This window comes from Protobothrops mucrosquamatus, unplaced genomic scaffold (assembly GCF_001527695.2).
Source record: "Protobothrops mucrosquamatus isolate PMUCROS unplaced genomic scaffold, P.Mucros_1.0 scaffold3893, whole genome shotgun sequence".
Lineage (NCBI taxonomy): Eukaryota > Metazoa > Chordata > Lepidosauria > Squamata > Viperidae > Protobothrops > Protobothrops mucrosquamatus.
Genome location: NW_015389840.1, coordinates 54376 through 68677, shown reverse-complemented (window position 1 = coordinate 68677; position 14302 = coordinate 54376). Strand labels below are relative to the sequence as shown.

Genomic DNA, 14302 nt, shown 5'->3' with positions numbered 1-14302 from the left:
GCATTATACTAGAAAGCAAGTCCCTTATCACTGCATGGAACACTACCATGTTTCCAAATCTGAGTTGCTCTCTTAAGATTTTGGCATGCATTTCTTACTCATTTTCTGGCCTTAGCATACAGAAGAAATGAAACAAGAGTATCAATAAGAAATTAGTAGAACGATAGCTTCTGTGTTTTTGTTCTAAAGTGTGTGATAGCTATCTAGACAGCTGGAATGGCCAGAGATTCCTTGTAGATGGAAAGAAATGAGAATTATTCAAGAGTCCACTTGACTTAAATTAAGCTTGGTTCCTACAATACACTTTAATTTCACAATAATAGCATCATATTCAAACAAATAAGATGCTAATTGATTATGCAAGAAACTTGTATACTTAGTGAAGTGTTTTATTTTGTGATTTAGAGAAACTGTTACTCTACTAATACTCTTGAATTTAATAATAAATCAATATTTTCCTTTGAATAGGATGGAGGACAAAAGTAATTACTCTGCGGTTTTCTATAAAAATGATTATTATGCAGAACAGAATCTATAAAACAAATTATAAAAGTACAGAATACAGATATGTTCACCTCTGTCTTTAATGCAACAAAAGATACTGAATAACCTTCCTCACCATGTTAAAATTAAAAAGAGTTTTATTTGGTGAAACTGTTTTTGAGTGGTGTTTTTCCTTGTACAGTGGTAAATAGAGTAGCACCAAGTTTAGCACTAGTTTTTATGAAGTTAATATGCAGTTATCCTTCTTTGCTGTTCTTCCCTCTTCTTCCTCTGCCCCTGGGAATTGGGGGTTGTCTTTCACAACAGTCACAAATCCAGCGACCTACAAAATTAGAGCTGTCAATTAAAAGAAGACCAATTGCCAAGTAGTCTAAAAAGGCTACTGTAGCTGTATGTGGGAAGTGGGGATATTAATAAGTAGCAAAATTGTTTTATAAATTACATTTGTAACTCTAGGTTTTTATGCCCTGCTGTTAAAAAAGACACTACACTAAAGTGATTCAATTATATTCCAGTAATGAATGTACTTGGATTTAAGATAATACATTCATATTCACTCCCCTAAATAAATTTAAGATGCTGTAGCATAAACTAATGAAATATTTAGCTACACTCAGAATGTCAGTAGAATGGATAATTAACACAAGATCAGTATTCACTTCACATAATGCCCAACTTTTAGACGTGCAATCTTTTCAAAAGAAAAAAAGCAATCTAAATCTTGAATTTTAGTTCAGCCTCTGAACAAGTGTAATTGATATAATTACCTGAAGGGATAGCACCAAGCCCCACACAAAATGTATGATAGCCACGATCACACACATCACAAAACATCATTTCTTCCTCATGGTGAGGCTGCCCGCATATAATGCATGTTTTACACTCCATACATTGCCAAGGATAGGTCTTAATTATTGCAACAAGCTCTGCAGACATATCCAAACAGGAAGGATGTCCTAAATCAAAACCAGTATCATTACTAGAATGGATATATGAAGGATCCTGACAAGACTAAAATGATTTTACAGAATTTACTTTAATTCAGTGTATCAAATGTGCTAATTAAACTTTAGATACTGCAAAAATGTAGTTTGATTGTTATTTTTGTTTCAGTTTAAATATATAGACATGTTTAAAGCAGATTTGTTACTTACCACTGTTTTCACATTGGGAGCAGTGTATAAGTGCTTCAGACTTCCCTTTCTTGTTGGACTCCTTACCCTTCAGACAAATTCCACATATAGCATTTGGAATGACCTTTGGCTGGAAGGGTAGAAGAGGGCTATAAATTCATTCCGGAAGAATTGATACAGGGTTTTTTTTTTTTTTCAAAAACGTGTGTTATTTAAATTTCTATAAATCAAACCTGGGTGGTGTAGAACAGGATATGATTACAAATTGGCAGGTATTGATTATATGGAAAAGTGGAATAGAGACTATTTTAAACACATGCAAAGTGAAATAATATAATAATGTATAATAATACTCATAATATTCCATAAAAATCACAACTAATCAATGAATTTCAAAAGGATAATTGAATTTCTAATCTCCTTATGTAAGATGAATGTGTATGAAATCTCTAACACATAATTCTTCAAATGTAAATTAAGTTAATTATATTAGCCATCCATGCAGTATAATATAGAAATTATATACTGAAAATTCTGAGTATATTTTTGTCTGATGCAAAGACTGATTAAAAATAATTGTATGTAGATATAAAATTGTATGTAGATATAAGCAAACAAGTTGAAATTGGTACTTCTTTGTGAGGATAAGGACCAACAAATATCAATTGCAAACAATTTTTACATCTGCACAGAAAACAAATTTTACACATCTATATTTGTTCCATGGATTGCATCCATTACACTATGTCTTCCTAAACTGAATCTATATTTTCAATTTGTATAAACAATACAAATTGTTTGACTGTGTCTGACAAAATGAGAAAATTATAAGGAGTATCTCATGGTAATAACATTATTAGAATTTTAAGTATCTTCCCTAATCATAATCTTGTACCAATTATGTCAACCAGGGCTTTTTCTGCATGTAAGAGCAACTACTATCATTTGAAAAGAATGTTATGTCATTTCAATTCCAAAACCCTCCTGCCATCAACACTGCTCCACATCTTTGGGGAATCCTAGAGTGTAGATTTGAGATCAATGTTGGAGGGAGAAAAATACAAGTTCCTCTGATCAAGTAACATTGGAGAATCAAAAGTACTCCAGATACTTAATATAATTTTTATGTGAATTATAATGAAAGCATTTTTGCAAATTACTTTTAAATAAATTGCCTCCTAACCTTAAATATGCAGCTCTTGGCTTGTTTGAATTGTTATTGTAATAAGAATTGCCAAAATTTATCAAACAGATGGGTAAAACTGAACAATTTTTCTTTCAAATTTAGATACATTTCCAATTAAAACTTTAACATGTAACAGAAAACAAAGTACATTTGTATAACATTTGAATTGTGTAGCTGAACCACACGTATGCTACCCTAATAATTATTTTGCCCTCTGAATATCTGAATTTGTAAAAAGCCACAAATTATTTAACAAAACTAAATCAGGTACAATAATTTATATATTATAATAAAATAAATTTTAATCTTATTACTAAGATATAGTTTGCACGTTTTTGTTTTCCCTCCATTTATGTTCAACGTCAAAAGTCCTGCCTTTATGTGATATTGAGGAAGAGAGCACTAATGTTTGACATTGATAAATCAGAACATGAAGGAAATGATGCTGGTGAAATTCTAGAACAGAGGTAGGTACTTTTTAAGCTGAGTTAGGCCTTAAATAGTTGTCTATTGTTCATGTTGTAACAGTAAATTTCCTGCACCAGCAGGAAAAGACACTAAATGAATCCAACACAACCTCTAACTCTGATACCAATTTCTTCTCATATAACATTGACAACATGGAAACATGGGTGGATGGTTGCTTACTTTATCTGAATGGCTACAAATTACAAAGTAATAATTGTAACAACAGTTTGCTCTTAACAGAAAAACAGTATATCAAAGTAAGAACAAAAACATTTAATTGCTGAAAGAATGAAAAGTGCAGGCATCACTGCTATACACGTCTCTATCTGGAGTATTTTAATAATGCTGAGAGAAGCAAGAGTAGATTTGAATTCTTCTGATTAAAAATAAATTTAGCTCTAGAAAATTGCAGTTATTAACTAAATAAATATAAAATTCAAAGGAGTTAATATGTGTTTACTATGTATTAGCCTAATTTCAGAATTTTTTATGTAGTATGCTCGGCCTCCACAGTTTTGTTTAAACACCCACAAGGCATTTATAAATAGCTCTTTTTTAAAAGATGACAGAGGCATTCAATATTTTTGCTTATTTATTTTTTTAAAAAAATCATAGTCCACCTGTTTTATACATAAATATAATGAAATGATAAAGGAGTCTAACATTCACAAATATCTCTACAAAATAATAAATAACCGTGGTGGAAACAGACATATATTTTTATTTACTATTCTAATCCTACTTGCATACCTTTTTATACCCTGCTCCTCCCAAAGAAAGGAATAAACCCAATTCTGCAGCATTCACCTTTTGTACTGCTACATTCTATAAAGTTCACTGTTTTTAAGCTATATCAAGATAACAATTAGAAAATACACTTGCTATTTCTTTTATTGTATGCATACTTACTGCTACGGTATGAAGCAGCAAGCTGCCTCTCAATCACCCAATGCAAAACTACTTTTCCGTTGCTATACCTGTACTGAGTTAAGTGCAGTTACTATTTCTGTGCAGTCTAGGTACTGCACCAGCCAAGAGGCATTTAACAATAATGCTTTCCCCAAATCTCTATTCTATAAATCTAGGAATAAAATAGTCACAATATACTAATTTAAAAGAACATCCAAAAATGGATGTATCTCCTATAGAAATGAGGAAAAAAGTCTATTCATATTTAGGAACGATTCTAAAAAGAAAAAAAAATGATATTGGGGGATCACTGGAAAACATTGCCTGTCTGATTTAGTGATGTTTTGGTCATTTTCAAGTTAACAAGCAAAAGAATAGTAAGATTTTCAACCCTACTGCTTCAAAAAATCATTTTAGACTAAAACTGTAATCCTGTATTCCGGCCAAGATCATATTCACTTGTCAGTTCTAAATAAAGCAAGGGCAATGAGTCTTGATGCCTGGCTTCAGTGACTTCGGGACTTGTTCAGCCAGTTTTTTGGTTTTCATGAAACTGATTCAAGTAAACCAAGAAGTCTTCTCCAAAGCTGGAGAAGCAAAGAGTGGACAGAAAGCTCCTCTGAAGCAAGAGAAACAGTCAATAGGAGAACATGTTCCATCTTCACACTTCAATAAAGCTTTGTGCTTTGTGTATTGGATATAAAATGATATGTCTGAACCACACCAATGGAATTTGTAGCTTATTCTCAAATACATAAGCATGCTGTATTTCCAGAAATTACATTGGCTGGAAACGAGCCTGCCTTCTTTTCTAAGCAAATTAACATAAATCAGAGAGTTACAGAATGCAAAGAAAGAGTGGGATAATCAGTTAACAGACTTGTACTTCAGTCTTGTTTTATACTGAAATATGCAGATCTGGATCTCTCCCTTACTCTGAGAATACTGCCATGACAATTATAGTCATCAGTCCTTCATCTTTTAGAACAATAGCTATTGAGGAAGGATAATAGGAATGATGCCCCCATTAAAAAAAGACAGATGGTTTAACAAATTAATAAAAATCAACCTGCCTGCTTAGAAAAAAGGTAAATATAAGAAACCCATTTGTAATACTTGCAATATATGTACTAACATTTTGCTTATCTTTCCTAAAAGCTCTTACGGTTAAATTTTAGTTTTAAAATGTAAATAGAGAAATAATCTAATATATGGGGTGACTACTATGCAATAAAATCATTGTAACTTTTAATGGTTCCTGGGAATATTTAAATCCCCATTTGTAGGCTTATTTAGGCACATGATGTATCAAATGCAGTCAATAACTGATAAAGATGTTCATACTATATTAGTTCTATAATATACATTGTATTAGATATTTAAAACTAGTTCTTACATAGAGTTAGCTACTCTAAAGTGAAAAAATGCACTGTTTTATTTTCTAATCAGTCTGTATTTTGTTTTTGGGACCAAAATGCCCCTGATAATCCTCATATTCTAACCTCATTAAGATTTGCATTAAAGAATTCTCAGTACTTCTCCATAGATCAACTATATATGGATGGGTTTGAACCAGTAACTAGTAATATAAAATAAAATAAAATTACCTTTAGCGATCAAAAGCTTGTATATTGGTTTTTGATACAGTGCCTTCACAAGAAACTAGCCAGGCATTGCTATATGCATGGTTTTTTCTCACATAATACCTCAAGTTCAAAATTTTATAATGCTTTCCTAAGCTTCATCTTTGGATTTCATAAGTTAATCATATAAATTACTAGCACACACTTGAAGCTGCAATGAAATAAAACATTTTGCAAGGCTGTTATGTAAAAATAGACATGTCTACAAAAAAACTAAACATTTTCTCTATCATCTTAAAAAGCTTCTCCTTAAAAGAAATGGTTTCTAGCATTCAATATTTTTGTACAAGTATCTGAAATCATGCATTTATGCAGTTAAATTGTATTTGGAATCTTCTTTTTTTTCAAAGAAAGCTACTCAATTCTAACTGAAAAGTGACTGGAGTCCTGTACTTTGAATGATTCAGTAATACATTCAATATATAAGTTACGTAGTTTGAAAATGGCTTACGATATTTCAAAATCATGTTACTTGCATTATGTAACTTCTCAGGCTTGATACTACCTAATCACTTTTTCGATCACAGAACTAATTCCTTAATTTTCCTCCTTATAACCCTTCAAACACGTAAACATATGCCTTATTCTGTGTAAGCAAAATTTGCTGGTAAACAAATGTTATTGGTAAACAAATAGCTTCCAGCTTCTTATTTTCTTTATCCTCAATAAAAATTACAGTCTAAAATTTCAGTTAATTCTAAACTGAAGTTCACCAGTAATACTGACAATTAAAAGATGTTATATAATGATCACTGTTTAAAATATCCTTAAGTCCTGGTAAGCTTAAACCACTCCCTCTGTGCCATTTGCTTAGAGGTACAAAACCAAAACTATACCAGTAGAGTATCTCACTTGGAGCCCACCGTCTCTCCAAATCCTCTGTCCCCAAACTACTTTTTAAACTGCAAAATGATGGCCTGTTGCACGGTTCTATTCTACAAGGTTAGCACAACCTTCTTTCAAATAAGTTCATCTATCTTCTCATTCTGGCATTCTTCATAAAATGAGGAGAGAAATAGGGAAAAGAACCTAGTCCAAGGCCAACTTGTGACCTTCACTGCACCTAACAGTGAGGGTTTCATTAGACTACCTGAATATTTCTTCCTAAAAAAACGAACATGGCTCAAGCCAAATCTCGTCCTCCCAACTTCCTACACGTGGGGAATTGTTTTAAGATTGCCAACACCAAATTATATTATAAACAGATTACATACTTTTCATCTGGAAAAAGTTAAGAAAATATAAATATGTATGTACAATATTCTAGCTGCATTTTACAGTGCTTGTCCAGTCCATACTGGTCAGCAAGCTATTTTAAGCTAAAACACAATGTTATATTTGAAATGTAACTATCAACCTTTTGAAGCCCGGAGAACAAAGCCATTTTCCTCCACCCTGGCAAAAAAAGAGGGAGAAAACCCATCTTAATAATGAGATCTCATGCTGCAATTGCTCAGGAACCATTTAGGTACAGAAAATAGAAGCCACTCCACAGCCAGGGTAACAGTAAGGCCCCAGGTAAAATAAAGCAACAGGAAGTAAGGAAGCAAACAGGAATGCACAACAGGAGAGCAGCTAAGCAAGTATAGTAAGCAGACGTTCCAATATTTTGAAAAACAAAGTTAAATATTTCAGGGAGAGAAGCTGATCAGTAAAGAAGCTGAGTCAGGGGCTTTTTTCTTCTACCTTGTACCCAGGAACCGATTTGGATACAGATCGTTTGGAACCCTCTTTTCTTGGAGTAGAATTTCTCTCTCTTGTTTTTTGTTTTCCCTGCAAAGGTTCTTCCTGGTTTTCTGCTGTGCATTCACCTTCAGACACATTGCCAGATGAGTTGTCCTGTAACATGAAGGAAAAACCGTTTTTTTGCTTCTTTACATGGGAGGAGCAAAGACAAAACTTCGCTCATTAGTTTAGTGTATTGATATATATTCTTAGTATATTCTGACAAAGCCCGAGGATTCCGCCCAGCGTATATAAATAAATATTTAGAAAACATTATGATAAAAAGTATAATAATAGAATCTAAAACGTAATAAAAATCCAATAAACTGTATATAATAGACCAAACTATAGAAAACCCAGCACTCATTGCTGATATTAAACATATATCTGGAACACGCACATTTTGGTTTACCGAATTGCCTTTGATTTTCCGCTTTTCATCTGCTCGCTCTTCTACATCATCTGAATCTCCATCACTATCCAGCGCAGGCAGATCTGGGTCTAAGGGGGGCTCATAAAGAGCTGTATTTAGTGGCAAATATCGAAGTTCATCAGGAGAGTATCTAAAGTGAAGTAAAAAGTTTTAAACTTGCATTTCAAATTGAAATACATGTGGTGACAAAGCAAATTCAGTATTTTAGCAGTCATTTACAAAATTTAACCATATATTAGAAAGTGCTTAAAGGATGTTAATATGTGTATTTATACACAGTACATAATAAGTATACACAGTTATATGAGTACATAAATTAATCAAGTCTTAAGAATCAAATGTTACACCTGAACTAACATCCAGCCAGCAAAACTACAAACAACATTTAAAAAAAAACAACATTAGCTTAATCACAGCATATTTCTGGTACCTTTTATAGTACTCCTGAAACTGGCCTGGTATGAGAGACACTGGATAAGGGCTAACTTTTGTCCTTTCTGTAGGTAAGATTTTATATTTTCCTTGAGGCACCTGGATAATCTGTATTGTTAATACAAAAATAAGAAGCTCATTGCCCATATTTCTGAATTTCTTTTCTAAATAATCAAGAAATATTTCAATACATATCATATCCATGGATTTGCCATGCATACATCCTTTAACAATACATCATGTAACTTAAGGTACATGTTTGAATGATCCTATTATACCTCAAATACTAGATCACACAATTGATTTAAAACTCTAGATATTTTAGAGTATCTGAAACACAGATGTCTGCATTTATGTTCTGGATCAAATAATATGGCAAATGCACATAGTGTCATATAGGACAATATATAGTTAATACATGTAATGTAAAATTCTATCCTGTATCTAAAAATTCTGGTTGATAATTATGGATAGTAATTTTTGTCTATCAAGCTATAAAAATAATCATACTAAAAGAGGGGAATCAAAACAATATTTTTATGACATTACATTTTGCTTGAAGGCAAAAGATGAAAGAAAAGAGATTGTCACTCATCTTCCCTCGTATAAACAATTCAGAACCATATATTTACAGAATGTGGTTGTATTTTTTATAGGCTTCTGTGTTTAAATGTATTTTCTTTAATCTTGTCATAGCTGCTTACAAAATAAAACACTAAAACTATATTCATAGTTCAAATGCATTGGCAACCTAGATCATAACTGTTAATTTCATCTCATTTGAAAGCTAAAGTTGAACAATTGGATTGGGAATGAAAATATATATAATTCAGTTTTAGGCTTCGAAATAAGGAAACTTAACAATCAGGCTGAAAGCATCAAGACAATCTGTGAGTTCACAATGATTCGAATCTGAAGAACAATATTTCATTATTGTACATAAATGGGGAAAAAATATACTGGTCTGGAGAGTATATTTGATTTGAAAAAGCTAAATAAATAAAATCTTACAAATTAACTCTGAACGGTAACTGCAAAGCAGAACAAAGCTTGCTTGCTTTGCAATTAGAAGGAGGTCACATGGTTCAGCATAGCAACTTTGATGGAATGATTTGCTCAAATTTCTCAAATGTTTCTCCTGCTCCAAGAAAACTCATTTTCACTGTTGCACAAATATCAAACCCAATGTTACTTCGTGTCCACAATAGTGTAGATATTCACAAATAATTACAACTCAACTTTACTAGTATTGTTGCTAGTTATTGTTCCTTTAGTGTTTATGCAATGTTTGTGTCAACGCTGCTAACATCGGATGTTTTTGCATTGACAACAGATGGAAATGTAGCCATCTTTTACCTTTTGCTTTTAGAGTTAGATGATGCTGGGAGTGGGGGGATGTGAACGAGAGTCCAGCTAGACATAACAATACTAAACCCAGTGTGAGAAACAAGGTTATTGTAACAAGAGCTGATAAGGAATTGGCAGGCTGGAAAACTGAAGAGGAATCCGGCTTCAAGCTAATTGGGGAATGTGATTTATGACTGTTAATTGGAGGAGGGAATTGTGCTTTGATACTATTGTGCTCAGGGGAGGGGAATTCAATTTTAGGCTTCGATTATGCAGTGCCGATGTTATGCTACTCAAAATAAAGATTCTTTAAGGAAAACAATGCCTTGAAGTTCTTTTGAAGAGTTTCATCTGTCGGAACCATGACAGTTTGCACTTCTTGCATTTTTTCTTTCTAGTGTGACATTACCATAGATCTTTCAGAAAACGTTTCCCCAGATCGGATTACAAATAAGCATATGCTTATAGCAACTGAAACAAGAAAATGAAAGCTTCCTACATGTGTTTGTAAATCAAAATAGGCCCGTCTTTCTTCCATTCGTTCACGGTTTAAGTTGCTGTTGAATTCTGCAGCTTTCTTGGCAGCTTTCTTAATATATTCTGGAACTTTACTTGCTTCAACTTTTTGAGTATTCTGCTGCTGCAATTGCTGAAACAATTTATTTCTATTAGTTCACAAAAGCTGAAGAAATTTGATAGCTTACATATTATATTGCTCTGTATTTGTAAAATCATCATAAACAGTTACTTACAGAATACTCTTTATAGTGGTCAGTTATTCGTTGACGTTCTTTCTCTTGAAGTATAACCGAGTACTCTGCATGTTTGGCAGGGTATTCTTTAATCATCAGATCAATTACTTCATCACTGCGCAAGGCAGTTAGACCTAAAGTATATCAAAAACAATTAAGCGGTTTTGTAAAAAAAAATAATCAAGAAGATAAAATTAAGATTTTTGCTTTTGTGCTTAGCCTTTTTTAGATGCTTGTAACAATCTAAAGTTGTCAGATTAGTATAAGGAGAGAGAGGGAGGGAGGGAGAGGGAGAGGGAGAGAAGCAATAAGGAAAACACATTTCTAAATTGATTCTGTTCCAACTCCTCCCAACCCATTTCTATCTTACGGCATTCTAAATAGCAAACATATTATATTCTAGGAATTAGAGTTTAAATTGCATTTTCTCTAAATCATGGAACAAACTAAATTTAACAATCTTTTGAAGGATACTTTTCAGATCTTCACAATTTTATTAGAACAAACTTCCAAAAATATATAATTGCTTACATACAATTTCCCAGAGACACTTATTCTGAGATTGGGAGGGTATATAAATATGATGAATAGATACATACAGTAGGTAGGTAAGTAGGTAGATACAACATGTGCCTTTTTTGTCCTTACCTAAAGTACACTGTGTTTCCGTAATGACATTTAATTCTCTGAGGTAAAGTTTCTCTTTGTGAGAAAGATCTCGTCTTTCTAAATCTCCAAGAAAACAATGGGAAAAATAGTAAGAAAACAAAAAGGATTTCAAAATATATAATATTAAAATTAAATTTCCATCAAAAGCTTGAATTAAAAAGCTAATGCTGCTTCTGTGGGGAAAAGGTAATGTTTCATTTGAATTGAGCTTGGTTTTTACTGAATTCATAAATATATAAATATATCTATGTATGTAGCTTTCCTGGCTCCAGTACAGAAGTGGTTTGTTGTGCCTTCTTTCATGTTCTCTTTTTAACTTCCCAGTCTAGCTTACAGCTCTTGCTTTTCCTCCTGGAAGGATGAGGTCCTAACCAGATCCAACTCTACTTAGCTTTTAAAATCAGCTAAGATTGGAACACCATACCCCACAAAAATAGTGCCAGAAATAGCATACTTATTGCAACTGCCAAATCTGAGAAACATGTTTGTGTGTGGGAAAAATAAAACAATGCTGTTTGTTCTAGTGCTCTTTTCCATGAACTAAAGCACACATGCAAATCCATGTATATAAAAATAAGAAAGAGCTGCAAGACAGTTCCAATTTCAAATTGGGGTGACTTCAAAGAATTAAAGAAGCAATAGCATAAGCCTGAGTGGATTAATATTGACTGCATTTTCTCTGAAACATAAAACATATTGACTTGTTCTTATCACAAAACACACAACTTCCAAACATATGCTAACCTCTCACATCTGAGCATAGAGCAGATATGAAACTCTGCACTATTTCAACATTATCTGTTTCAGTGCTAATGGCGTGTATTAACCAGATGTAACAGATTTGGAAAGAGTTCAAAGAGTTACACTGCAGCCATTTATTGAATTCAAATCTGTGAAGTGTGGGTAAGTCAAAAGGGTTCCAAAGGTTATGGAGATAGCAGTCATTGGATGCATATAAGAGATCCACCTGCAAGCATTTCCAAACAAAAGCAACAAACCACTAAGACATTTGATCATCTATATGCTTGGAGGCACTTTTAAGACATGTGAACAAGCCTGCCTGCCTGCACTGTATGTATATTTTTTACATTTCATGTAAGTATTTTTAACATGAATACCTGGATATTTTCGCTTAAAGGAGGTTACCCCCAAGTATTCACTAACTTGTTCTTGAAGCATATAATATTCTCCTGTTTCATCGGGTGGCCATTTGTATTCTATCAGGTTTTCAGCTGGAAAATAACTAAAACTAAACACAGAAAATCAAATATTAAATTATAAGAATTTAGCACTACCATCCAAACAGAACCCACATTCAATGCCATGTGTTCTGTAGTAACACTTTTATACATCTATATTCTTAATCATTTCTGAGCTCACTCAAGTGGAAAAATCGTGTACACATTTATTATTAGATATTTCGCCTAGTTACTCTGTAAGTAACTCAAAATGCTGAATATACATAATACATCTTCCTCCTATTTTCCCCAACATAAGGTTGATTTAATTACTCTAAAATACACTTTCTATTCCCCATTTTGAACTATCAAGAAGTATCAATGTCCTCTTTTCAAATTCTTCTGCTGGCTATCTTTATATATTGGTAGCACATTTCACAGTTCTAATTCATGAGGTTTCTGTAATACCATCAACACCCTAGTAAATAAAACAACAAGGACCATGCATTTATTTTTGTTGAAAAAACAATATATCAAACTAGAACAACTTTTTTAAAAACGGCAATACCTAAGATCTTGACTTGAAGTCTCACAACTTCGTGAGCTGTCTCCTGAGCCCATGCGGCGCCTTTTAGATGGTTGGCTGCCATCATTTGAATTTTCTTCTATGTCATCCTGAGATGATACCATAATGTCAAGTGTTGAGCAACAAAATGTCAAGACCAAGAGCACACTTATCAAGAATATGAAGTATTTGGATTTGAAAACCTTAACGAAACTGTGAACATCTACACCTTACTCTGGGATTTTTCACTGCTCTTTATCCATCAAATTAAAAAATAAGTCAAGGAGTTACACAGGGCCATGATATCTTTAGGGAAATCAACAAACCTAATAGGTAGAGGTACTGTACTCTAGAATCTCTGATAATGCTATACAGCATGTTGGAATTGGTTACAGGTAACCCTCAACTTACAACAGGGGTCTTCCATCTTGGCCCCTTTATGACTTGTGGACTTCAACTCCCAGAATTCCTCAGCCAGCATGCCTGGCTGAGGAATTCTGGGAGTTGAAGTCCACAAGTCATAAAGGGGCCAAGATGGAAGACCCCTGACTTACAACCACAATTGAGCCCAAAATTTCTGTTGCTAAGAGAACTTTGCCCCATTTTACGACCTTTTGTGCCACAGTTAAGTGAATCACTGCAGTTCTTAGTAATATAGCTGTTAAGTGAATTTGTCTTCCCCATTGATTTTGCTTGTCAGAAGGTCGCAAAAGGGGGTCACATGAACTAGGACACTGCATCATAAATATGAACCAGTTGGCATGCATCCAAATTTTGGTCCAGGGATGCTGCAACAATTGTTAAGTGTGAAAAAGTCGTAAGTCACTTTTCAGTGCCGCTGCAACTTTGAACAGTCACTAAACGAATGGTTGTAAGTCGATGACAGTTCTTGGCTCGCACATAGTTAAGAATCACACTTTAAAAAATAAAATAGTACTGTAACTCTGAAGGCGATCCTAAAGCAATTTAAACTTCAAAAATCTGAAATCAATGTGACTTCTTAATATATACGTTTGATGCTTGAATGCAGATAGCCAGGTAGGGGATGCCAGCGTTATTTTCTTTTTATATCAATCAGCATGGGACCTTCATATTCTGTAGGACAAATAGTTGCTAGCTACAATAGCTTTCCCAGCATTACATTAAAGGTGTTAGTTACCACCTTTAAAGCGCTCCATGGCATAGGACCTGGCTATCTCCGAGACCGCCTTCTGCCACAGATTCCCTCCCATAGACCGGTACGCTCCCACAGAGTGGGTCTCCTCAGGGTGCCGTCGGCCAAGCAATGTCGGCTGGCGACCCCCAGGGGGAGGGCCTTCTCTGTGGGTGCCCCTGCCCTCTGGAATGATCTACCCCCC

The 14302-nt window shown here is 33.8% G+C and overlaps 1 protein-coding gene across 4 annotated transcripts in view; it reads right to left on the bottom strand.

The window, feature by feature from the left end:
• Positions 1-67: 67 nt before the first annotated feature.
• PHF10 (PHD finger protein 10) overlaps positions 68-14302 on the bottom strand; it is a 15759-nt gene continuing 1524 nt past the window's right edge. Inside the window, exons 2-12 of one of the 4 annotated variants that reach the window (XM_015827708.2) lie at positions 12948-13054; positions 12320-12450; positions 11181-11264; positions 10533-10666; positions 10280-10429; positions 8432-8541; positions 7969-8131; positions 7530-7682; positions 1659-1767; positions 1272-1460; positions 68-826 (exon numbers count right to left, since the gene is read on the bottom strand). In XM_015827708.2, coding sequence (XP_015683194.1) covers positions 741-826; positions 1272-1460; positions 1659-1767; positions 7530-7682; positions 7969-8131; positions 8432-8541; positions 10280-10429; positions 10533-10666; positions 11181-11264; positions 12320-12450; positions 12948-13054 — 1416 coding nt within the window. In that variant the 3' untranslated portion in view covers positions 68-740. The remainder of the gene's footprint in view (positions 827-1271; positions 1461-1658; positions 1768-7529; positions 7683-7968; positions 8132-8431; positions 8542-10279; positions 10430-10532; positions 10667-11180; positions 11265-12319; positions 12451-12947; positions 13055-14302) is intronic. The other 3 variants (XM_015827710.2, XM_015827709.2, XM_015827711.2) reach the window with 3 other exon arrangements.